We start from the raw sequence: 26872 nt of genomic DNA on the forward strand, positions 1-26872 counted from the left end.
ACCTCCGGCTGTCTTGTCAGAGCTGCTGATGATTAGCCTTCTGAATTCTGGATTCGGCTGAATTGGTTTCCTGCCCCATGGCACTTACTTGATCAAGACTAGCCTGTTCTTTGCCAAGCACTATGGAAAACTTGGTTCACAGCACTGAAAAAGGATACATCTAATTCACTCTGGAAAAGAGAAAAGAGTCCAAGGATGAGAAGGAGACACTGGGACACAATGCACTTAGCAGAGACAGCGGCTGCTCTGGTTGCCAGCCTGAAAGCAGGTGGGAGAGGCTGCTCTGTAGGGAGAAGCCTGAGTGCGGGAAGGCCCTGAGTTTGGGACAGTGATTTAAAAAAACAAAATAGGCTGCAGTTTAGAGGACTTTTATAGGCTAAAACATTTCACCTTTAGAGTGTAGAGGGAATAAACTAATTCAACCTTTACAGATCATAGGTAATTTGATAGGTATATACAAAATCGTAATAATGTGCACACAGTTTGAATCCATCAGTTTTACTTCTAGAAGTCTCTCCTAAGGGAACAGTTAAATAACGGCACAATGATGTGTGACAGCATATTCAGGGTAATGTTATTTATAGTAGCAAATTGCTGAAAACAAGCTAAGTGTCTATCAAGAGGGGACTACTTAAATAAATTATAGCAAATCCACAAATGATGACATAGGTACATAAGTCCTGACATACTGTTAAATAAAAAAGCTAGTCTGGGGCTTCCCTGGTGGCGCAGGGGATAAGAATCTGCCTGCCAATGCAGGGGACACGGGTTCGAGCCCTGGTCCGGGAAGATCCCACATGCCGCGGAGCAACTAAGCCCGTGTGCCACAACTACTGAGGCTGCACTCTAGAGCCCATGAGCCACAGTTACTGAAGCCCACGCACCTAGAGCCCGTGCTCCACAACAAGAGAAGCCACCGCAATGAGAAGCCCATGCACCACAACGAAGAGTAGCCCCTGCTCACCGCAGCTAGAGAAAGCCCGTGCATAGCAACAAAGACCCAACACAGCCAAAAATAAATAAAAATTTAAAAGCTAGTCATAAAATGGTATATACAGCATTATCCCCTGTATATATGTAGATAGATATAGATATAGTTAGATACAGATACATAAAGACTAAAAGGCAATGTACCTAACAGTATGTATCAATAAACGGCATGCTCACTGATGATCTACCCTTTCTTTTTGCTCATATGTATTTTTAATTTTTTTTAATGAACAAGTTTATGTCCTGAAAAAGTCATAGATGGAGAAAAGATGAAAGCGCTAAATTCATCTTTGAAAGGACTTAAGGTTTGTCAAGTGCAGCACTGACAACTCTGATCCCGCTTCCTCAACAGCAACAGCCCTCATCTCTTGCAAAACTGCCTCTCTGGAAGCTAACTGGGATGGCTTTCTGTTTTGAAACGTGATGTTAAGATGCTTCTTTCAGCCCAGACAGCATGAGATTGATCTCCAAATTTAAGATTTGGAACCTCTAAGATTAAAAATAGCCCCAGAAAAACTGTTTAAAACTCACAAACCTAAAAATAAATCTTAGATGACAAGGCATTCTCCATGAGTGGGACAGATTCTATTTTCTTTCCCAGGGTTCTCTTCTCTCTCCTCTTTTTCTTCTTTTTGCTACTGTCATCCTAAACCAGGTCATCCCTTAGTACTCTCCAAGTCCTGTATAATCACCTGGCTTAAATTAAATCCTAATCTTTACTTCTGTGGTTTATGTGGTCACTGACTCTCTCCCTAGAATAACAGCTAAAATTCAGCAACCTGCTATTTATTCTTAGTTACCGAATATAATAATTTTTAAAACCTTAGCAATGATAGTGCCTGTACCCACGCTTTATTCTCCCAGGTTTAAAACATTGCTATTTTGGGAAATTATATTCTTCTTGATAGGTGTTCCCTTAAAGTGACTAACCATGGCCAGCTCTGAATCACAGACCCTGACTTGCAACCAGTCTGTCTAAGAAAGTGGTCATCAGGAGATAAGCCGGAACTACAGCTATGCTGTCCGTATGGTAACCACCTGCCTCACATGGTGATTTAAATCAATTAAAATTAAATAAAATTATAATTTCAATTCCTCATTTACACTAATCACATTTCAAATATTCAAGAGGTACATGTGGCTTAGCACCTACCACATTGGATGGCACAGATAGAGAACATTTCTATCACTGCAGAAAGTTCTATTGGACAGAAAGTGCTGGTCTATAGTGCTCTCCCCAAGCAATCAATAAGAAGGTGGATTTTTTTTTTTTTTTTTTTTTTTTTTTTGCATTACGCGGGCCTCTCACTGTTGTGGCCTCTCCCATTGCGGAGCACAGGCTCCGGACGTGCAGGCTCAGCGGCCATGGCTCACGGGCCTAGCCGCTCCACGGCACGTGGGATCCTCCCGGACCGGGGCACGAACCCGTGTCCCCTGCATCAGCAGGCGGACTCTCAACCACCGTGCCACCAGGGAAGCCCAAGAAGATGGATTTTAAAACCAGACCCAATGCCCCCTGTCCCTGCAAGGCCAGTCTCTGGAATGGCCAGACCTCTTGCTCTTTCAGCTTTGGAGGGCACCAATCCCTTCCTAGCTAGAGGCACTACCATGTCGCAGGCCACTAGGCAGCTGCCCAGCTCCAACCGCTGAATTAGGAAATAGCTGACAGCAAGCCTCATGCATTAAGGCAGTGGTTCTCAAACTTAAGCATGCATCAGAATCACTTGGAAGGCTTCTTAAAACACAGTTTGCTGTGCCTCAACCCAGAGTTTCTGATTCAGTAGTCTGGCGTAGGCCAAGAGTTTACACTTCTAACAAGTTCCCAGGTAATAATTATGCTGCTGGTCCAGGAACCACACTCTAAGAACAAACTGCACTAAGGCAATGAAAACAGGCTAGTCGATTGCCCTGTAACGAAGTCTGCCACGGCTTCCCTGGTGGCGCAGTGGTTGAGAGTCCGCCTGCCGGACTGAAACCCGTGCACCTAGAGCCCGTGCTCCACAATGAAGAGTTGTGGCTCCACAACAAGAGAAGCCACCGCAATGAGAAGTCTGCGCACCACAACGAAGAGTAGCCCCCGCTCGCCACAACTAGAGAAAGCCCGTGCATGGCAACAAAGACCAAATGCAGCCATAAATAAATAAATAAATTTATATAAAAAAAGAAGTGCTGATATATGTTACAACGTGATCAGCATAACCTAGAAAACATTATGCTAAACTTAAAAAGCCAGTCACAAAAGACCATATTTTATTGTACTTTATATAATTCTATTTATATAAAATGTCTATAACAGGCAAACCTATAGAGACAGAAAGTAGACTGAAGATTGCCTAGTGCTTGGAGCAGGTGGAGGGGATAATTGGGAGAGAAATGCTAAATGGTATGGTGTTTCTTTCTGGGGTGATGAAATATTTTAAACTTGATTGTGGTGATGGTTACACAACTCTGGGTACATACTAAAAACTGTACACTTTAAATGGGTGAACTGTATGTTATTAAATTACATTTCAGTACAACTGTTAAAGGACTGCTGGAAAGGAACTCATGTATTCCTTAAGGGGACTTGGTTTTGATCCTCAAAGCAAGGGTCTGGATGGAAATGATTCTTAAACTAAAAGGGTCCTGGTGTCTAGGAGGGGAAGCAGAAGAAAGAAGAAAAGAGAGAGGAAGTTCGATAGCAAAATATCTTAATTGAGAGAAAGACACAAGAGGTTCTTAGTCTTATAGAACTGGTTCTTTATAAAGATCTAAGACACACATAGGTTTCTAACACGTTGGATGAGCCAGAAGGAAAGGTAATGAAAATTTGGCGTCATTTGATTTTTAACTTTTACACATTAAAGCTCTATATTAACACGTTTTTTTAAATATATAAATGTATTTATTTATTTATTTTTGGCTGTGTTGGGTCTTTGTTGCTGCGCGTGGATCTTCTCCAGTTGTGGTGAGCGGGGGCTACTCTTCGTTGTGGTGCGGGGGGCTCCTCATTGCGGTGGCTTCTCTTGCTGCGGAGCACGGGCTCTAGGCGTGCGGGCTTCAGTAGCTGTGGCACGTGGGCTCAGTAGTTGTGGTGCACGGGCTTTGCTCCGTGGCATGTGGGATCTTCCTGGCCCAGGGCTCGAACCCGTGTCCCCTGCATTGGCAGGTGGATTCTTAACCACTGCGCCACCGGGGAGGCCCATTAACACATATTTTTGACATAGACCCATTTCTGGGAAATTGAGCTAAGGACGAAAACCAGTTTTTAGTCATTAGACTTACCACTCGGCTGAAGTAGTCGTCTAAAACTTCCACGAAGTTATGGATGAATTCATAAATTGCCATCTCATTCTGAAATAAAAAAGGACGGGTGCAGTTAGTTTTATTTTTATTTATTTATTTATTAAAAAAATATTTATTTATTTTTTGGCTGCGTTGGGTCTTTGTTGCTGTGTGCGGGCTTTCTGTAGTTGCGGCGAACGGGGGCTACTCTTCATTGTGGTGCGCGGGCTTCTTATTGCGGTGGCTTCTCTTGTTGCGGAGCACGGGCTCTCGGTGCATGGGCTTCAGTAGTTGTGGCATGCAGGCTCAGTAGTTGTGGCTCACGGGCTCTAAAGTGCAGGCTCAGTAGTTGTGGCACTCGGGCTTAGTTGTTCCGTGGCATGTGGGATCTTCCCGGACCAGAGCTCGAACCCGTGTCCCCTACATTGGCAAGTGGATTCTTAACCACTGCGCCACCAGGGAATTCCCGGGTGCAGTTAGTTTTAATATGACCTATTGGGGAAATCAGACATGGAGCTGCCCAGTCAGCAACCAGGTTTTAAAGCATTTGGTAAACAGATAATGTGACCAAAGCAGCTTCCTATTGACAAATATTCAGAATAATTCTAGGACTTATTTCTTTAAAAGAAGCTTATCAATAGGGGAAATGTAGAAAACCTTAACCTCTAAGAGTTTTTGAAAAGTCCATGATGAATTTAACTGAATTGAAACCAGATTGTGTCTGGTGATTATAGAGTTCTGAGGTTTACTCCCTGACTTCATCACCAACTGGCTGAAGCCTGGTTTTTGTTTTGTTTTGTTTTCCCCCAGAGTCTTCATGTCATCACTTTCCCATCTGTGAAGATGGGGAAACCATCTCAAAGTTTGGTTCATGGATAAAAAAACAATCAACTGAGATTTCAAAGTATTTTAGATCTTAAATACCCTTTCAGGGATTCTATGGCCAAAGGTGCTATTGATCTGGGACTGACCATTTCTGAAAAGGTGAACTATATCTGATGAGATGTAATTACAACACAATCATATTTACAGTTTGCTCTGCCTTCTGAAATGTCAGCCTATGTTTAATGTCACAGTTGTTTGGCCCCTACCCTTGGCTAAGCTGCCCTACTGTGCCACACTGAATGAGGGCAGGAAACTGGTATTGCTTAGGGTCGAGGAAGGCATTCTGTGGTTTTGTGCTTCTCCACAAATTGCTCATCTAATCCAAAAAAAATCCTAGGTTTATCTCTTCCACACAGTTTCCCCAGCCTTGATAAAAACCAATATCCTTCAAGAGTCAAGATAATTGTTATGGAGGTAAGTGGGGAAGAAAATGTCAATTTAAGGAGGAATCAAAATCAGACTGTTGGGCTTCCCTGGTGACGTAGTGGTCGAGAATCCGCCTGCTGATGCAGGGGACAAGGGTTTGAGCTCTGGTCTGGGAAGATCCCACATGCCACGGAGCAACTAGGTCCGTGAGCCACAACTACTGAGCCTGCGCTCTAGGGCCTGTGAGCCACAACTACTGAGCCAACATGCCACAACTACTGAAGCCCGTGCGCCTACAGCCCATACTCCGCAACAAAAGAAGCCACTGCAATGAGAAGCCCACGCACCACAACAAAGAGTAGCCCTTGCTCACTGCAACTAGAGAAAAGCCAGCACGTGTCAGCGAAGACCCAACGCAGCCAAAATTAAATAAATAAATTTATTAAAGAAAAATCAGACTGTTATTCCTAATTTTCTTGTATTTTCCATAAGCTCTTCTATTATCTTACCTCAGTGTCATTAACTCCGACCACAATGAAGAGAGCTGCATACTGCCGATATATCAGCTTAAAATCCTTATATTCAATGAAAGAGCACTAGACAAAACACAATTAGACATTAATTCCTGTGGTTGACAGGGATTTCTTCAAAATGGCATGCATAATTTCTAGGTTCTGATTTGAGTATCTGTCAACACATTCCTAGAAATATTCAACATTAAGATGTGACACAGTCTTTGCCGGCCGCCTCCTCACAGTACTCAGGGGAATGCTTGGAAGCATCTCTAGTGGGAGGTGGAGAAGTGGTCTTGGAAAAATGTCTGAGTGTTCACATGGGTTCCCACCTGTACTTCTTCTTATTCCTTTGCTTGGCTCTGTGTGGAACTCAGCCAGCAAAGAAAAGGCTACTAAATAATCAGCATTTTAGACTGCCTCCAAAAGTGAAAATAAGCCCACATGATAAAGAAGATTTTCTTCTTTCCATCTCCCCTGGGCTCTTTTGGAAGCAATTAGAGATTCCGTTTGTACTATCTGATAGTCATTCAAGAGCCAAATATACAGAGCATACACACATGCAAAAAAGAAAAAATCTTGACTTCTTTTTGAGAAGAATCAATGTAGGCTCTTTTTATAAATTATTTAAAGATGGCTTTTGTGTGGCAGACACTAGACAAAAATCTCCCACTGTAAATATTGCTTTATAGGAATTAATAACTAGCTTACCATTACTGACTAGTGGAGGAAACAACTCCCTTCCCATTCATCTCTTTCCTAAAGCCATTGTACAAAGGGGGAGAGGAAGGCACTGGGTGGACAGGAATTGGACAGCAGGCTGAAGGTACAGTGTTGCCCTTCCTTTGGATTTTTGGGTGCGCTTGACCAAATGTGACTGAGCAAGAACGGTATGACTTTTTGCACTGGGATATGTTGCTCTATGGGGCTCAGATGTACCTGGGAATGAAGCTGCAAGTTGTTTTGGTTTGGTTTGGTTTGGTTTTTTTTGGCCATGCTACACAGCTTGTGGGATCTTAGCTCCCTAACCAGGGATCGAACCCGCATCCCTGGCAGTGAAAGCACAGAGTCCTAACCACTGGACCGCCAAGGAATTTCCAAAGCTGCAAGTTTTGATTATGGCATTTCTTCCACGGGAAAGCCATTCAACGATCTATATAATGGAGGCATTTGAGGCTTTTATTTGACATTAGGATAAAAGTATTAAGTCCAGGACCATTCTGCAGCTTTTGGTTCATTGTAGAGCCAGTATTATTTCTGTTCAGTCAGATCTTTCAAGGAAACAAAATCTATTTGAAAGAACTGAGGAACATTTTTCAAAGGCTCTCAGGAGTTTCTGACATTCAAAAAAAAAGTATCCAAGCACCTTTGTGGATAAAATAAAAATGAAGCTGAGATTGTGTTACTTTGGTACCTGATTATGCTAAAAGCCCAGTGGGTTCCCTTTAAAATCTAAGATAATTTAGAATGCTTCAAAAATATCTAATGGTATGTTCATTTCAAAGCATATATTTCAGAGGGTAACCTATCAGTGAAAACTATGAAACTGTAGAGTGCCTACATTCTGCAGAAAGATTCAAACAGAAATACTTCTGCAGTTTGTTTACCTTTACTTAAAGTATGTGGCTATTAACACAGTCCTTTAATAGTTTTTGTTTTCTTTTGACAACTACATAAAGCAGTGTGTGCCATGGCAGTCCAAAGTAGTAATTCAAAGAGGACTCTGAGATGTTCTGACTGGAAAATCAATTTAGAAGCCAAGGGAAACACAGTTCTAATGCGTAACTTGTGAGCACTGATGTAGCTTAATATTTTATGACTTACCAGTGGTTCCCAGGAGCAGCCTTTCTACATATGCAGTGAAAAAGAGAACTAGCAAAATTAATGGGTGATTTAAATAAGCTTTCTGGATTTGCATTAGTTTGCTCAGTGATTTCCAAGGATTCCAAGTTTAGGGCCTAGACTAAGTAATTCTCCAACTAAAGTCCTTTGTAAAAGTAGACTCAGTTTTTACAATTCCTGTTTACTATTATTTTAACGATTTAATTTAACCTCAATTTTGGCAGAATGGATAGATTTGTTGTTTCATATGACTTTTTTAACTTCAATTTCTCCCATCTATATAATAAGACAAGTTCAAATCAAGTTTGTTTTGTTTTTAAATTACTTGTTCCAGTATTACGTTGGTGGTAAATTTATAAAAATGATAAGCAGAAAAAAACTGCACTCCACATGAGAATCATGTTATTATCCTCCGGCACAAAGTGGGTCTTGACTGTTCTCCTCTATACTGGTCATCTGACCTTCATCTTTTGGCTTAAAGAAAGCCGTCTGCTACAGGCACTCCTAAGAGTTCCAAGGGCTGAATTCATATGAACAAAAAAAAAAGGTATGTCTATTAGCAGGCTTAAATTTGAGCTGCCACTTCCATAGTGCAATAAGACAAATATGCTGACCTAAATATGAACCCAAGACTTTTCCTGATTTTCTTTGCTTTTATTTTCCTTAAGGGGATGTAAAGAGAGCTATGCGGCAGTCTTCATTTCACTTCATTTGTTAATTTTCCCTAATAGCTATTGAAAGAATGTAGTTCAAAGAAAACGATGGCCCCTGCGACTCAGTAATAATAAATTTGCCACTGCTGAGTTGAATGCAGAGATCAAAGAGAATCAGAAACTTACTTGTTCATTGGATCGAGAGAGACAGCTCTTTATGACTTCTGTTTCCAGAAGCGTACGCTTATTAATCTCCACATGTTCATAGTACTTAGAAAGTCGGGTCTGCCCTTGTTTATTCACCATGAGGAAAAATTTTATCATTTTTTTTTTCTGGCCAGTATTTTTCCAAATATAGTTCAAAAGGTATGGCGAGGGGTAGCTGTAACCAGAACCTGAAGAATAAAAGAACAACAGAAAGGCAAGATCAAATTTCTCAAGAATCATATTAAATGTGTTCTGTAGATGAACCAGAAGTAAAACGTCTTCTGATAATATTGGTCTTCACTCCTGTGAACTAAATGAGACTTTAATAAATAACTAAAGATAAATTTTCCTTAGTTATCCTCCAAAACATTTTTGAGTATCTACAGTAGTTCTACTCATATTCATTCAATTGTTTCATCAATCTTGTTGGGCGCCAACTATGTGTCAAGCACCAGAAGGAGAATATGGATGAAGAAGTAATTATTTCTGATCTTCAGATCATGACACCTAGCAAAGGTACTGGATAGGTAAACAAATAACAGCAGTACAGAGTGATGAGTTATAACTGGGACAGGTATACTTCTGTGGTGCACAAAAGGGAGGGACAAGGAGCATCATAGGAAAGTTGGGAATGGCTTCCCAGACAAGGGGCATTTAAGCAAGATCTTGAAGAATGACCCAGAGGGAGAGACTCTGAGGCACAGAAAATAGGGGTATGAAAGCTCTGGGAAGTTCACTTTGGTTGCAGGTCAGGGGGCAAGAAGAATGGTCACAGGAAATTGAGCTGCTCGCATAAGATAAAATGGGCTTTAGAAGTTATGTTAAGGAATATGAAATTTATTCTATGGACAATGGAGACAGGATGTGTAGTGAAGCTCTTCTTTCCTTAGTGTTGAAAGCAGTAGTAACATCAACTATTTGTCGAAGTCCTCGTACAAGGCCCCGTAACAAGTCCTATAAGGTTCTGTACTGAGCAATTTACATACATTATTTAGTTCTCACAATTTTCTGAGGCAGGGACTTCTGTTATCCCCATTTTAAGGACAAGAAAACTGAATTTTACGGATGTTAAGGCACCCAGGATACCTGGATTACTGTATGTCAGGGGTGAGATGCAGGTCAGAGGCCAAGCGCATACACAGATCCATGACACCCCTACTCCTCATTCATGCTTGTGGGTTTATTTCAAACTCAGCTGTATTGAATCCCATGTTTGTTATTCTTATACTTAATATAGTTTTTGAAATAATCAATGCAAAAGCGCACAATATTGACCAATGGCCAATTCTTTCATCATGAGCATCAGAGCTGTCTCAGGCCAATCTTACAAAATCATACTCACATTTTGTAATATCTTTGAAAATCAGTGCAAAAGACCAAGGTTAACAATAGTTCTTAAGCGAAATTTTAAAACTTGGAATAATTTTACAGAATAGTTGCAACAGATGATAATATTTTTATATTATTTTTTGCCTTCCTAGCTCATCTTTTATTTCCTAAACCCTATCAGACAGGCGGTTATCTCATAACAATTCCAAACACTAAGAGCTGGTTAGAGGCAGATCCAGTCTGGCAAAGCCTGGGGCTGCTGTGTTCATTCGGTGTGCAGAACAGGATGTCATCTAGACCAGCTCAGCCGGGGATTTGACAGCTGTGCCACAGGGGGAGGCCTGTGGTCATTCACTCCCTTTTCCAGGAAGATAAACTCACTACTGTAGGTGGCATTGCAACATACTCTGTGTTATTTAATCGTCTGGTGTTAAGTCCTGCTTTTATCCTCCTTACAAATTACTGCCAGTAAAAATTATGGCAGATGACTAATAAATTAAGATTACCATCCTTTCCTTTATTCCCTTTCAGCAAAGTTATTTTAAAACCATCTTTATGAAAGTTAGAAATGACAATCCTATACCCTGGACTCCAACTGCCAGGTAAAAGAAAATATTGTCTCAAAGGTACTCATGGCCAAACCATTGCCTTTAAATGCCCTGGTTGCATTAAGTGGTAAAATGAGATGTAAAATGATCCCACTGAGATGCTACACCAAGGGATCAAATTGGTTTCCACCTTACAAGCACAGCATTCCTTCCCACTGACTTCAAGAGCAAGGATGACAAACAAGGACGTGCTGAACTGATACTCATTAGGACACAAGTCTTGAAAATAGTAGCTGAAGGCATCTAAAGACTTGAATACAGTATTTTTTTTTGCACGCTCATAAACAATTACACGATCTACAACTGTAGGATTACACAGTGGTAATAAAGCAGACAAGCAAAACTGTAAAGTATTTCTATAATAAAATATACAACACCAAAATATACAATGTGGAGACTCAGAGACAGGTACATGTTTGAGAACTGAAGATGAATGACGTAAGCACCTATCCTGGTTACTAATTACCAGGGGGGAGGGAGATCAAATAATTATGAAACTGAGGTAGGGCAATAAGAAGGAATATGCTTAGACAAGTGCTGGGAGTGGTCGGGGAGCAGATATGAACTTCCTCTGTTAATATACTCTTTGCATTCAACAACACACGGGCTGGGAAAGATGTCTTGATTGCCAAGAAGTTAGGAGATTCCACACCCAAGAACTTGTGTGAATGTGTGTGAAAAATCAAGGAAGAATAAAAAAGAAACTTTACTGGGGAAGACGTTACACAAAGGGTGCTAGGATGCCTAAAGGCCAAGACTAGGGAGGTGGGTAGATTCACAGTAGAATATAAACAGATCAGCGTCCCAGTCCCCTACATGATGTAAACTTAATGCTTAGAGAAAAGACAGACTGGAAAGACTGAAGTAAGTATTGAATTGGGCACAGTTTTCATACTTCTGATGGTGTATTTCTGGGAGTTAGAACTGGAAGAATCTTTATAGGTTGTCATACCCAAAGATGACAAATAGATTTCAACTTGGGTGCCAACTTTGATTAACTGTACTAACTGCATTGAGCACTGTGTTGAGAAGGATTCTGAAGCTGTTTTCAGGTTCAGAGCAAGACGATGTCATGAATAATTAGTAATGTCAGTTGTGGGTTAGGAAGCAGGGTGTGGCAACATATGCACCTTGTATCTGTCATCTCTGATGTGCACTCCATTTTGTAGATGGGAAAACTGTTAATCTGAGATGCAGAGTGAGGTCCTGAATTCTGGTCTCTTGACTCATAATGCTGTCTTTATCACATTGCCTCTGCCTCACTCAGTGTATTAGTGTCATTAATGTCCATTTAAGCTTAATAAGCATCAACTTCAGGTATCTTTGGGAATGATCAACTCAACATTATCTTTTCTAATGCTGCTGCACAATGAATGGAAAATACCAAACAATTCACTGCGTGAAAACAGTAGAGTAGGAAGTTTCTGGAAATGAAAATGTTATTTGATGATGGCTAACATCCTTTCTAGCTCTAAATGCTTTCTATGTACCCCAGAACCATAATATTGTAAAACTCACACACACACACATACACATACACACACACACACACACACACACACACACTCAGGGAATATCAGACAAAAACTTTGTTTTTGCCCCATGAAAATGACTGAAATAAAATCCCCCAAGTTACAAAGCCAATTTCCACCAAAAACTGTATACTACTCGTAAGGTATAATAGTCAAAAGCATGAACTAGGTAGAGCTTGACTGTTTGGCTCTACTACTTATTAGCCTTGTGATCCTGGGAAGATTACTTAATCTTTCTGTACTCAGTCTGAGGTACAATGGGAATAATATTAGTACTGACCTTCTAGGTTGTGAGGAGTAGTTAGTGTATGTAACATTCTTAAAACAGTGTTTGGCAGTTGGCATGAAGTGAGTGCTATGTAAGTGTTGGCCAATGTCATTACGATAGTATATCACCTCTTCCTCAGACAAGCCTTTCCTGCCTATCCCAATCCCTCTTTCTAACCACAGAAAGTTGGCTGTCTTTTCTTTGAACCCATCACTGTATCTTACAAAACCTGTCACCCTAAATAATCACTATTTGATTACATTCTGAGCTCCCCAACCAGACCAGTGATTTTCACTGTTTTACTGTGATATATTTTACACTGTGATATATTTTACATTGTGACCCAGTATACAGGTACATACATATCTGAATGGAAGTTCATAAAACAATACTCGCCCATACTTTGGGTATTGTACTCCAGTATCTTCTATGACCTTTCATTTTATAAAAAATGCAGTTGTGAGGGGTATGGATTACACAGATGTATGGATTTTTCAAAACTTACCAAATGTAAATTTTATATAAAAAGAAACTAATACTCTGGTTAATGATATACATGCTGAAGTATTGGGGGGAAATGTACTGATGTCTACAATTTACTTTTTGGGGGGGGGGCGGCGGGCTGTGCTGCCTGGCTTGCAGGATCTCAGTTCCCCAACCAGGGATCAAACCCGGGCCAAGGCAGAGAAAGCCCGGAATCCTAACCACTAGGCCACCAGGGAACTCCCTATAATTTACCTTGAAATGCACCAAAAAAACTAAGATAAATTAATGGATGGGTAGACAGATGGATAGATGGTTAGATATATGATAAAGTAAGTACAGTCGGCCCTCTAGATCTGTGGGTTCCATATCCACAGATTCAACCAACCATGGATTGAACATATTTGGGAAAAAAAAATTCCAATATGTTCCTAAAAGCAAAACTTGAATATGCCGTGCACTGGCGACTATTTACATAGCATTTACATTGTATTAGATATTATAAGTAATTTAGAGTTATTTCTAGATTAAGTTATTTTAAAGTATATGGAAGGATATGCGTAGGTTATATGCAAACACTAAGCCATTTTACATAAGGAACTTGAACATGCACCGATTTGGGTATGTGTGGGAACTCTAGAACCAATCCCCCACGGATACTGAGGGACGGATGACTATATAGTAAAAGATTAATGGTAGAATTTAGGTGGTGAGTATATGGGAATTCACTGTGCAATTCTTTTCAACTTTGTAGTATATTTGAAAATCGTCACAACAAAATATTGAGGAAAAATGCTAGTTGTGGACCACTGATATATTTTTTTTAATTCCATAGATTTTATTTTTTAGAATAGTTTTAGATTTACAGAAAAAATTGCAAGGACAGTATAGAGTGTTCTCATATACTCCACACCCAGTTTCCCCTATCATCAACATCTTAGTTAGTATGGTACATATGTTACAATTAATGAATTGATACATTATTATTACCTGAAGTCTATATTTTATCCAGATTTCCTTACATTTCACTGAATGTCCTTTTTCAGTTATAGGATCCCATATTATATTTAATCTTCACATCTCCTTGGAATGCACTTGGCTTTGACAGTTTCTTACACTTTCCTTGTTTTTGATGACCTTGACAGTTTTAAAGAACACTGATCAGGTATTTTATAAAATGTCCTTCTATTGAGATTTGTTTGATGTTTTTCTCATGATTAGACTGGGTATATGGGTTTTGGGGAGGAAAACAACAGAGGTCAAGTGCCATTTTCATCACATGCTATCAAGGGCACATACTACCAACATGACCTATCACTATTGATGTTACCTTGGTCACCTGGCTGAGGTAGTTTTTGTCAGGTTTCTTTACTGTAAAGTTATTCCCTAACCCCATCCCCTGCCCTTTCCATATTGCACTCGTTGGAAGGAATTCATTACGTGCAGCCCACGTTAAGGGGTAGGGATTTTAGTTTGATCTCCTTGAGGTGGGAGTATCTACATAAAATTATTTGAAATTCTACTGCACAGGAGATCTATTCTACCTATTTATTCAACCATTTATTTACATCAGTACTGACCCATGGATATTTTACTTTATACTTTGAGTTATAATCCAATATGACCCAATGATTTTTAATTTCATAATCTTCTAAAGGACTATGACCCAAAATTTGAAAAAGACTATACCAGACAATGAACTTGTGGGTAGGGTCTATATCTTACTTCAGATATTTGCATTGTGCCTAGTATATAGTGAACATCCAATAAATGTTTGTTGAGGGACTTTGCTGATGGTCCAGTGGTTAAGACTCTGAACTTCCATTGCAGGGGGCACAGGTTTGATCCCTGGGCAGGGAATTAAGATCCTGTATGCCCTGCAGCACAGCCAAAATATATTTAAAAATAAATAAATAAATAAAATTGTTGAATGAATGAAAGCTTTTTTTGTTTAGCAATAAATTTTCCTTAAATAAAAATAACAAAAGTATTCAAGCAAAGAAAACATATAAAATACCCTGGTATCCCAACTCCTGCTGCAAATCCTGTTCATCTTACCAAAGACTGAACCAATGTTTTTCAATATGTTTAATGCATATCCTTCTAGACCTTTTCTATACATTTACATGTAAATATTCATGCATGTGTAGCAACTCTATTTTTTAAACATAAATGTGATCAATGAACTCCAAAATGTCAAGAGGCTAGTGTAGTGTCTATTCTCTTCCAGTACCATTAAATGAACCTGGTCCACTCACAAGATCCCGGTTGGATTCTACAAAAGGACACTAAAGGGATGTATTTTTGAATTCATCAAAAGGACATCCTGCTGAAACAATCTAGCTCAGGCTTTCCTGGGTCTTTGTCCCATTGGTCCAGTACCTTGGCTCCCATTCCAGCTCAGGTCTTGGTGCTTAATGAAATGGTTTGGATTTCTACACTCTTGATCTTGATCTTCCACAAGTTGATCTTTGGTATCTGCCCTTTGGCTATAACTCCAAGGGGCTTTGACACCCAGCCCTTGCACTATATAATATTATATAATATCTAACTTACAAAGTGGTGGCAAAGATTAAATGAAGAAATAATACAGTTTTTGTAAAATGTTTAGCACACTGACTTCTTTCATTTCCTCCCTTTATGTGTATTAAATTAGAGGGACTTAACGTAGTGGCCCAGTGGGTAAGAATCCGCCTGCCAATGCAGGGAATACAGGTTTGATCCCTGGTCCAGGAAATTCCCACATGCCACAGAGCAACTAAGACATGTGCCACAACTACTGAGCCTGCGTCCTAGAACCTGTGAGTCACAACTAGTGAGCCCGCATCCAACAGCTAGTGAAGCCCGCGTGCATAGAGCTGGTGTTCCCCAAAGAGAGAAGCCACTGCAATGAGAAGCCTGTGCACTGCAATGAAGAGAAGCCCCCGTTCGCCACAACTAGAGAAAGCCCGTGCACAGCAACGAAGACACAATGCAGCCAAAAATAAATAAAATTTAAAAAATTATTTAAAAAATTACAGAGCAGAAGAAGAACTACAATCCTGCAGCCTGTGGAACAAAAACCACATTCACAGAAAGATAGACAAGATGAAAAGGCAGAAGGCTATGTACCAGATGAAGGAACAAGATAAAACCCCAGAAAAACAACTAAATGAAGTGCAGATAGGCAATCATCCAGAAAAGGAATTCACAATAATGATAGTGAAGATGATCCAGGACCTCGGAAAATGAATGGAGGCAAAGATCAAGAAGGTGCAAGAAATGTTTAACAAAGACCTAAAAGACTTAAAGAACAAACAAACAGAGATGAACAATGCAATAACTGAAATGAAAACTACACTAGAAGGAATCAATAGCAGAATAACTGAGGCAGAAGAACGGAAAAGTGACCTGGAAGACAGAATGGTGGAATTCACTGCTGCAGAACAGAATAAAGAAAAAAGAATGAAAAGAAATAAAGACAGCCTAAGAGGCCTCTGGGACAACATTAAACACAAAAACATTCGCATTATAGGGGTCCCAGAAAGAGAAGAGAGAGAGAAAGGACCCGAGAAAATATTTGAAGAGAATATAGTCGAAAACTTCCCTAACATGGGAAAGGAAATAGCCACCCAAGTCCAGCAAGCACAGAGAGTCCCATACAGGATAAACCCAAGAAGAAACACGCCGAGACCCATAGTAATCAAACCGGCAAAAATTCAAGACAAAGAAAAATTATTGAAAGCAACAAGGGAAAAATGACAACATACAAGGGAACTCCCATAAAGTTAACAGCTGATTTCTCAGCAGAAACTCTACAAGCCAGAAGGGAGTGGCATAATATACTTAAAGTGATGAAAGGGAAGAACCTACAACCAAGAGTACTCTACCTGGCAAGGATCTCATTCAGATTTGATGGAGAAATCAAAAGCTTTAGAGACAAGCAAAAGCTAAGAGAATTCAGCACCACCAAACCACCTCTACAACAAATGCTAAAGGAACTTCTCTAAGTGGGAAACACAAGAGAAAAAAAAGACCTGCAAAAACAAACCCAAAACGATTAAGAAAATGGTAATAGGAACATACATCTCGATAATTACCTTAAACATGAATGGATTAAATGCTCCAACCAAAAGACAAAGGATTGCTGAATGGATACAAAAACAAGACCCATCTATATGCTGTCTACAAGAGACCCACTTCAGACCTAGGGACACATACAGACTGAAAGTGAGGGGATGGAAAAAGATGTTCCATGCAAATGGAAATCAAAACAACGTTGGAGAAGCAATACTCACATCAGATAAAATAGACTTTAAAATAAAGAATGTTACAAGAGACAAGGAAGGACACTACATAATGATCAAGGGATCAATCCAAGAAGAAGACACAACAATTATAAATATATATGCACCCAACATAGGAGCACCTCAATACATAAGGCAACTGCTAACAGCTATAAAGGAGGAAATCGACAGCGACACAATAATAGTGGGGGACTTTTAACACCTCACTTACACCAATGGACAGATGATCCAAACAGAAAATTAACAAGGAAACACAAGCTTTAAATGATATAATAGACCAGATAGATTTATTGATATTTATAGGACATTCCATCCAAAAACAGCAGATTACACTTTCTTCTCAAGTGCGCACGGAACATTCTCCAGGGTAGATCACATCTTCGGTCACAAATCAAGCCTCAGTAAATTTAAGAAAATTGAAATCATATCAAGCATCTTTCCTGACCACAACGCTATGAGATTAGAAATCAATTACAGGGGAAAAAATGTAAAAAACACAAACACATGGAGGCTAAACAATATGGTATTAAATAACCAAGAGATCACTGAAGAAATCAAAGAGGAAATCAAAAACTACCTACAGACAAATGACAATGAAAACACGAAAATCCAAAACCTATGGGATGCAGCAAAAGCAGTTCTAAGAGGGAAGTTTATAGCTATACAAGCCTACCGCAAGAAACAAGAAAAATCTCAAATAAACAATCTAAACTTACACCTAAAGGAACTAGGAAAAGAAGAACAAACAAACCCCAAAGCTGGCAGAAGGAAAGAAATCATAAAGATCCGAGCAGAAATAAATGAAATAGAAACAAAGAAAACAATAGCAAAGATCAATAAAACTAAAAGCTGGTTCTCTGAGAAGATAAACAAAATTGATAAACCATTAGCCAGACCCATCAAGAAAAAAAGGGAAAGGACTCAAATCAATAAAATTAGAAATGAAAAAGGAGAAGTTACAACAGACACCGCAGAAATACAAAGCATCCTAAGAGACTACTACAAGCAACTCTATGCTATTAAAATGGACAACCTGGAAGAAATGGACAAATTCTTAGAAAGGTATAACCTCCCAAGACTGAACCAGAAATTAATAGAAAATATGAACAGACCAATCACAAGTAATGAAATTGAAACTGTGATTAAAAATCTTCCAACAAACAAAAGTCCAGGACCAGATGGCTTCACAGGCAAATTCTATCAAACATTTAGAGAAGAGCTAACACCTATCCTTCTCAAACTCTTCCAAAATATAGCAGAGGAAGGAACACTCCCAAACTCATTCTACAAGGCCACCATCACCCTGATACCAAAACCAGACAAAGATACTACAGAAAAAGAAAATTACAGACCAATATCACTGATGAATATAGATGCAAAAATCCTCAACAAAATACTAGCAAACAGAATCCAACAACACATTAAAAGGATCATACACCATGATCAAGTAGGATTTATCCCAGGGATGCAAGGATTCTTCAATATACGCAAATCAATCAATGTGATACACCATGTTACCAAATTGAAGGAAAAAAACCATATGATCATCTCAATAGATGCAGAAAGAGCTTTTGACAAAATTCAACATTGATTTATGATAAAAACTCTCCAGAAAGTGGGCATAAAGGGAACCTACCTCAACAAAATAAAGGCCATATACGACAAACCCACAGCCAACATTCTCAATGGTGAGAAACTGAAAGCATTTCCTCTAAGATCAGGAACAAGACAAGGATGTCTACTCTCACCACTATTATTCAACATAGTTTTGGAAGTCCTAGCCATGACAATCAGAGAAGAAAAAGAAATAAAAGGAATAAAAATTGGAAAAGAAGTAGTAAAACTGTCACTGGTGCAGATGACATGATACTATACATAGAAAATCCTAAAGATGCCACCAGAAAACTACTAGAGCTAATCGATGAGTTTGGTAAAGTTTCAGGATACAAAATTAATGCACAGAAATCTCTTGCATTCCTATAAACTAAGCATGAAAAATCTGAAAGAGAAATTAAGGAAACACTCCCATTTCCCATTCCAACAAAAAGAATAAAATACCTAGGAATAAACTTATGTAGGTAGACAAAAGACCTGTATGCAGAAAACTATAAGACACTGATGAAAGAAATTAAAGATGATACCAACAGATGGAGAGATATACCATGTTCTTGGATTGAAAGAATCAATACTGTGAAAATGACTATACTACCCAAGGCAATCTACAGATTCAATGCAATCCCTATCAAATTACCAATGGCACTTTTTACGGAACTAGAACAAAAAATCTTAAAATTTGTATGGAGACACAAAAGACCCAGAATAGACAAAGCAGTCTTGAGGGAAAAAAATGGAGCCGGAGGAATCAGCCTCACTGACTTCAGACTATACTACAAAGCTACGGTAATCAAGACAATATAGTAGTGGCACAAAAACAGAAACACAGATCAGTGGAACAAGATAGAAAGCCCAGAGATAAACCCACACACCTATGGTCAACTAATGACAAAGGAGGCAAGGATATACAATGGAAAAAAGACAGTCTCTTCAATAAGTGGTGCTGGGGAAACTGGACAGCTACATGTAAAAGAATGAAATTAGAACGCTCCCTAACACCATACACAAAAATAAACTCAAAATGGATTAAAGACCTAAATGTAAAACTGGACACTATAAAACTCTTAGAGGAAAGCATAGGAAGAACACTCTTTGACATAAATCACAGCAAGATGTTTTTTGATCCACCTCCTAGAGTAATGGAAATAAAAACAAAACTAAACAAATGGGACCTAATGAAACTTAAAAGCTTTTGCACAGCAAAGGAAACCATAAACAAGATGAAAAGACAACCCTCAAAATGGGAAAAAATATTTGCAAACGAATCAAGAGACAAAGGATTAATCTCCAAAATATATAAACAGCTCATGCAGCTCAATATTAAAGAAACAAACCAACCCAATCTAAAAATGGGTAGAAGACCTAAGTAGGCATTTCTCCAAAGAAGACATACAGATGGCCAAGAAGCACAGGAAAAGCTGCTCAACGTCACTAATTATTAGAGAAATGCAAATCAAAACTACAATGAGGTATCACCTCACACCAGTTACAATGGGCATCATCAGAAAATCTACAAACAACAAATGCTGGAGAGGGTGTGGAGAAAAGGGAACCCTCTTGCACTGTTGGTGGGAATGTAAATTGATACAGCCACTATGGAGAACAGTATGGAGGTTCCTTAAAAAACTAAAAATAGAATTACCATATGACCCAGCAATCCCACTACTGGGTATATACCCAGAGAAAACCATAATTCAAAAAGACACATGCACCCCAATGTACATTGCAGCACTATTTACAATAGCCAGGTCATGGAAGCAACCTAAATGCCCATCGACAGATGAATGGATAAAGAAGATGTGGTACATATATACAATGGAATATTACTCAGCCATAAAAAGGAACGAAATTGGGTCATTTGTAGAGACGTGGATGGATCTAGAGATTGTCATACAGAGTGAAGCAACTCAGAAAGAGAAAAACAAATATCGTATATTAACGCATATATGTGGAACCCAGAAAAATGGTACAGATGAACTGGTTTGCAGGACAGAAATTGAGACACAGATGTAGAGAACAAACGTATGGACACCAAGGGGGGAAAGTGGTGGTAAGTGGGGTGGTGTGATGAATTGGGAGATTGGGATTGACATGTATACACTGATGTGTATAAAATTGATGACTAATAAGAACCTGCTGTATAAAAAAATAAATAAAATTTAATTTTAAAAAAACGCACCTAAAAATTAGAAAAATATGCTGATAAGGCTATATAAGGAAACAGATATGTATATGTTATTAGCAATCCCTTAATTTGTTACAAATTTTCTACAATGAAACCTGGTAAAATGTAACAAAAAGAATCATGAAAGTGATTCTACTTTTCAACTCAAGCACTTCAGTCTTGGGAATCTATCCTAAGGTATAATTAAAAATCCACATGCATGAAAACATTTACAGCAACATCATTTACAGTAGTGAAAAATAAATCAAGCCCAGATACTACAAACTGAGAGCCAAGTTAAATGAACACCAACTTGATGTCTTTTAACCATTAAAATAAATATGCAGACTATGAGAATGGGAAAATGTAGATAACATAATGTTAAATCACAAAATCAGAACACCAAATTTATACCCATAATGATTACGTAGAAGGAACATCTGTATAGATAAAGATTAAAAAGACCAGACAGAAATCATGCAAAAACAAGAAATAAAACAAACAACAAAAGGACAAAAAGAAAAAGAGACCAAACAGATGAACCTTGACAAAACTACTAAAGTGAAAGAAGCTAGTCACAAGGATGACATGTTATATGATTCCATGTATATGAAATGCTCAGAATAGGCAAATCTGTAGAGACAGAAAGTAGATAAAGGGTTGCCAGGAGATGGGGGTTTGGAGGGTGAGGTCTAAGAAATGTGGGGTTGTGGTGATGGCTGCACAAATATGTGAATATATAAAAGCCATTGAATTGTATACTTTAAATGGGTGGTTTTTATGGTATGTGAATTATATCACAATAAAGCTTTTAAAAAGAGACTGACAGACGAGACAATCTGGAAGAGCTCCTAACAGCCAAAGCTAGAAAGATGTGAACAACAAATAACATAGTTCTGGATTATAACCCAAAGTATAAAATAAGTACACATGAGTACATACTGATTTAAATACATGATGGAATAAATAAATGGGACAGAAGAGTATCAAACATATATGCTGATACTCTCTCCTCCAGGAGGTAGAGATTAATTCTCCCCTTCCATCTGAGGGTTAGCTGAACCTAGTGGCTCACTTCCAAAGAACAGAAGATGGGAATGGAAAATAGTAACTTTATAGTAGAAAACCTGGCACACACCACCTTAGCCAAGTGATGAAGGCTAAATCATCACGATGTCATGTTCCACCCCTGCCACCATATGACATGATAAGAGTACTTCACCTCTGTGGTATTCTACCCCAAACCCATAATCCCATTCTAATCATGAGAAAATACATTACACAAACCCACATTAAAGGATATTCTAAAAAATATCTGAGGCTTCCCTGGTGGCGCAGTGGTTGAGAGTCCGCCTGCCGATGCAGGGGACATGGGTTCGTGCCCTGGTCCGGGAAGATCCCACATGCCGCGGAGCGGCTAGGCCCGTGAGCCATGGCCGCTGAGCCTGCGCGTCCGGAGCCTGTGCTCTGCAACGGGAGAGGCCACAACAGTGAGAGGCCCGCGTACCGCCAAAAAAAAAAAAAAAAAAAAAATCTGAGCTGTACTCCCTGAAACGTGAAAAACAAGGAAAGCATGAGAACCTATCACAGGTCAGAGAAGATTTAAGGAGATAATAATGACTACATGCAGTGTGGTATCCTGCAGGGGCTCACAGAACAGAAAAGGATATTAATGAAAAACTGGTGAATAGTCTAAGTTTGGTTAATAATAATGCTACCCAAGTTGTTTTTTTAGATTTGACAAATGTACCATGGTAATGCGAGAAGATAACATTAGGGGAGATAGGTGTGGGTATACAGAAATTCTCTGTACTATCTTTGCAACGTTTTTATAAATCTAAAATTATTCCAAATATGGGGAGTTCCCTGGTGGCCTAGTGGTTAGGATTCCAGGCTTTCAATGTCATGGCCTGGGTTCAATCCCTGGTCAGGAAACCGAGATCCTGCAAGCCTCCTGGTGTGGCCAAAAATAAATCAATAAAATAACATAAAATAATTCCAAATAAAAAGTTGACTAAAATAAAAAAGAGACCTACAAGTATTTCTATCAAAGTGAAGAGGGCTTGTTTGCTGGTGTGTATATTTAGTTATATTTGGTTCTATTGCTTAAATATCTTAATTTTTATCAGTATAATATAGATGTTTAGGTATGAGGTTCATTTTTATTAACATTCTCACTGATTATACTAGTCTTTCCTATTTTCTTTTAGCTAAGAGACATGCTAATTTTATTTATCTACTTATTTATTTATTTACTTATGCTGCGCCGTGCAGCATGCGGGATCTAAGTCCCCTAACCAGATCGAACCCGTGCCCCTCAGCATTGGGAGCTCGGAGTCTTAACCACTGGACCGCCAGGGAAGTCCTGAGACACGCTAATTTTAATAGGTAAGGTGTGTGTATGTGCATAAATGTGTATGTTGTATAAATGGCTTAGTCTGCCAGTCTGTCAGGCTCTATTCTGACCTAGATAACATCTTGATCTCCCATTCATCTTTCTACCATATATAATCATTTGGGAACCTTCCCTCCTTTTCCTTAGCCCATGGGTTGGCAAACTTTTTCTGAAAAGGGCCAGGTAATATTTTAGGCTTTGAGGGCCATGTGGCCCCTTTCACAACTACTCAATCAGTCTGCCACTGCAGGATGAAAGTAGCCACACATGATGTAAATAATATGTAAAGAAATGGGTATAACTGTGTTCCAATAAAACTTTACTTATAAAAATAGTCAGCAACTGGATTTCATCTGCAGGCTGTCATTTGCTCTACTCTAGACCAGTGCTCATCAAACTTAATGAGCACATAAATCATTTGGGGAGCATATTAAAATACAGAATCTGATTCAGTATGTCTGGGGCAGGGACCATACTCAGTGCATCAAAGTGTTAAAGACTCATTAAAGTACACACGTACAAGGTCATGAAGTCTGCCTTTCTGCTTATGAAATCATATCAAATAACACCAACTGAGTGCTCACTAGGTACAAGACAGTAAAGGAAGAGAGTAAACAGAAACACAGGCATTACAGGTAATTTCTTTCACTTGTTCATGGATCTTAATCCCTACTGTGCTGGATAAGAGGGCAATCTGGCTTGACATGTCACCCACAGATCCTCAGGTTCATCCAGTTGATTTGGCTGGCTTGGGTGGCAGCCCCATCCCTCATGGCCCCAGGTAGTCTCTCTCAAAGTTGTACATATATTGGAATACAGTGACATTTCCAAGAAGCAGAGAATCATTCTTTTGCCAAGGATTTACCAGTAGCTGACGAGAATATTTCACTTCACCTCAAGAAATTACAACAATGCATTTAGACCCTTATGTCACACCATATACAAAAATTAACTCAAAATAGATCATAGACCTAACTGTAAGAGGTAAAACTATAAAACTTTTAGAAGAAACAGATTTAAGACCAAATGCATAATCCATAACAGAAAAAAAAATTTTGACAAACTGGATTTTATCAGATTGAAAAACTTATACTTTAAAAGATACCATTAAGAAAATGAAAAGGCACAGACTGGGAGAAATTATTTGCAGATACAAGTCCTGATAAAGGACTTGTATCTAGAATATATAAAAGACTTTTAATAGGAAGACATGCATCACAATTAAAAAATAAAGAGAAAAAAAATAAACAAAGAGGACCTACTGTATAACACAGGGAATTATATTCAATATCTTGTAATAACCTATAATGGAAAAGAATCTGAAAAAGAATATATATAGGGACTTCCCTGGTGGTCCAGTGGTTAAGAATCCATCTTGTAATGCAGATTCGATCCCTGTTCCATCCCTGGTCGGGGAACTAAGATCCCAGATGCCTCGGGGCAACTAAGCCCGCGAGCGAGCTGCAACTACTGAGCCCACAAGCCACAACTAGACAGAAGTCCGTGCACCACAACGAAAGATCCCGCATGCCACAACTAAGGCCCAACGGAGCCAAAAATAAATAAATTAAAAAAAAAGAATACACACAAACACACACCAGAAACATCGCTGTACACCTGAAACACTGTAAATCAACTATACTTCAATAGAAAAAAGAACAATGGATCTGAAAATACATTTGAACAAACAGGATATATGAATGGCTAATGAGCACATGAAAAGATGTTCAACATCATTAAACCTTAGGAAAATGCAAATTAAAACTATAACAAGATACCACTTCACACCCACTTGAATAGCTATAACAAAAAATGCAGAAAATAACACGTACTGGCCAGGAACCCTTATATGGTACTGGTGGAAATGTAAATGTTACAGTCACTTTTTTTTTTAGTTGAAGTATAGTTAATATACAATATTATATGTTACAGGTGTACAGTATAGTGATTCACAATTTTTAAAGGTTATACTCCATTTATAGTTATAAAACATTGGCTATATTTCCTGTGTTGTACAATATATCCTTGTACCTTATTTTATACATACTAGTTTGTACTTCTGAATCCCCTACCCTTATATTGCCCTGCCCCACTTCCCTCTCCCCACTGGTAACTATATCTGTAAGTCTGTTTCTTTTTTGTTATACTCACTTGTTTGTTGTATTTTTTCAATTCCACATATAAGTAATAACAGAGTATTTGTCTTTCTCTGCCCGACTTATTTCACTTAGCATAACAACCTCTAGGTCCATCCACATTGTCGCAAATGGCAGAGTTTCATTTTTTTTAATAGTTCAGTAATATTCCATTGCATATACATATACCACATCTTCTTTATCCATTCATCTGTTGGTAGACACTTAGGTTGCTTCCATATCTTGGCAATCATAAATAATGCTGCTATGAACATTGGGGTGCATGTATCTTTTCTAATTAGTGTTTTTATTTCTTTCAGATATACACCTAGGAGTGGAATTGCTGGGTCATATGGTAGTTTTATATTTCGTTTTTTGAGAACCCTCCATACTGTTTTCCACAGGGATTGCACCAGTTTACATTCTCACCAACACTGTATGAGAATTCCCTTTTCTCCACATCCTTGCCAACATTTGTTATTCGTGCTTTTTTTGATGATAGCCATTCTGACAAGTGCGAAGTGATATCTCATTGTGGTTTTTTTTTTTTTTTCCTTTGGTACACGGGCCTCTCACTGTTGTGGCCTCTCCCGTTGCGGAGCACAGGCTCCGGACGTGTGGGCTCAGCAGCCATGGCTCACGGGCCTGGCTGCTCTGCAGCATGTGGGATTTTCCCGGACCGGGGCATGAACCCATGTCCCCTGCATCGGCAGGCGGACTCGCAACCACTGCGCCACCAGGGAAGCCCTCATTGTGGTTTTGAGTTGCATGTCTCTGACAATTAGCAACGTTGAGCATCTTTTTCTTGTTCCTGTTGGCCATTTGTATGTCTTCCATGGAAAAATGTCTTTTCAGGTCTTCAGTGCATTTTTTAATTGGGTTGTGTATTTTTTTTTATTGAGTTGTATGAGCTGTTTATATATTTTGGATATTAACCCCTTATCAGTCATATCATTTGCAAATATTTTCTCCCATTCTGTGGGTTGTCTTTTTGTTTCCTTTGCTGTGCAAAATTTTTAAGTCTAATTAGGTCTCATTTGTTAATTTTTGCTTCTATTTTCTTTGTTGTAGAAAACAGATTCCAAACAATATAGCTACAATTTATGTCAAAAAGCATTCTGCATATGTTTTCCTCCAAGAGTTTTATGGTTTCTGGTCTCAGATTTAGGTCTTTAATCCATTTTGGGTTTATTTTTGTATATGGTGTTAGACAATGTTCTAATTCAGCAGTCCCCAACCTTTTTGGCACCAGGGACTGGTTTCGTGGAAGTCAATTTTTCCACAGATGGGGCAGGGGGCAGAGACATGGTGGTTCAGGCAGTCATGCGAGAGATGGGGA

The 26872-nt window shown here is 38.9% G+C and overlaps 1 protein-coding gene across 9 annotated transcripts in view; it reads right to left on the reverse strand.

Moving 5' to 3' along the window:
* The window catches only part of AP4S1 (adaptor related protein complex 4 subunit sigma 1), a 59018-nt gene that overhangs the window by 9563 nt on the left and 22583 nt on the right, over positions 1-26872 (reverse strand). For 6 of the 9 annotated variants that reach the window (XR_013825199.1, XR_013825200.1, XM_079906651.1 and 3 more), the window contains exons 2-5: positions 8699-8907; positions 6015-6101; positions 4255-4323; positions 89-170 (exon numbers count right to left, since the gene is read on the reverse strand). Coding sequence is in view for 7 of the 9 variants with exons in the window: in XM_079906651.1 (XP_079762777.1) it covers positions 99-170; positions 4255-4323; positions 6015-6101; positions 8699-8836 (366 nt within the window). In the remaining 2 variants the exon portion in view is untranslated. The remainder of the gene's footprint in view (positions 1-88; positions 171-4254; positions 4324-6014; positions 6102-8698; positions 8908-26872) is intronic. The other 3 variants (XM_079906645.1, XM_079906646.1, XM_079906647.1) reach the window with 1 other exon arrangement.

Source organism: Stenella coeruleoalba (assembly GCF_951394435.1).
Source record: "Stenella coeruleoalba genome assembly, chromosome: 2".
Taxonomy (NCBI): domain Eukaryota; kingdom Metazoa; phylum Chordata; class Mammalia; order Artiodactyla; family Delphinidae; genus Stenella; species Stenella coeruleoalba.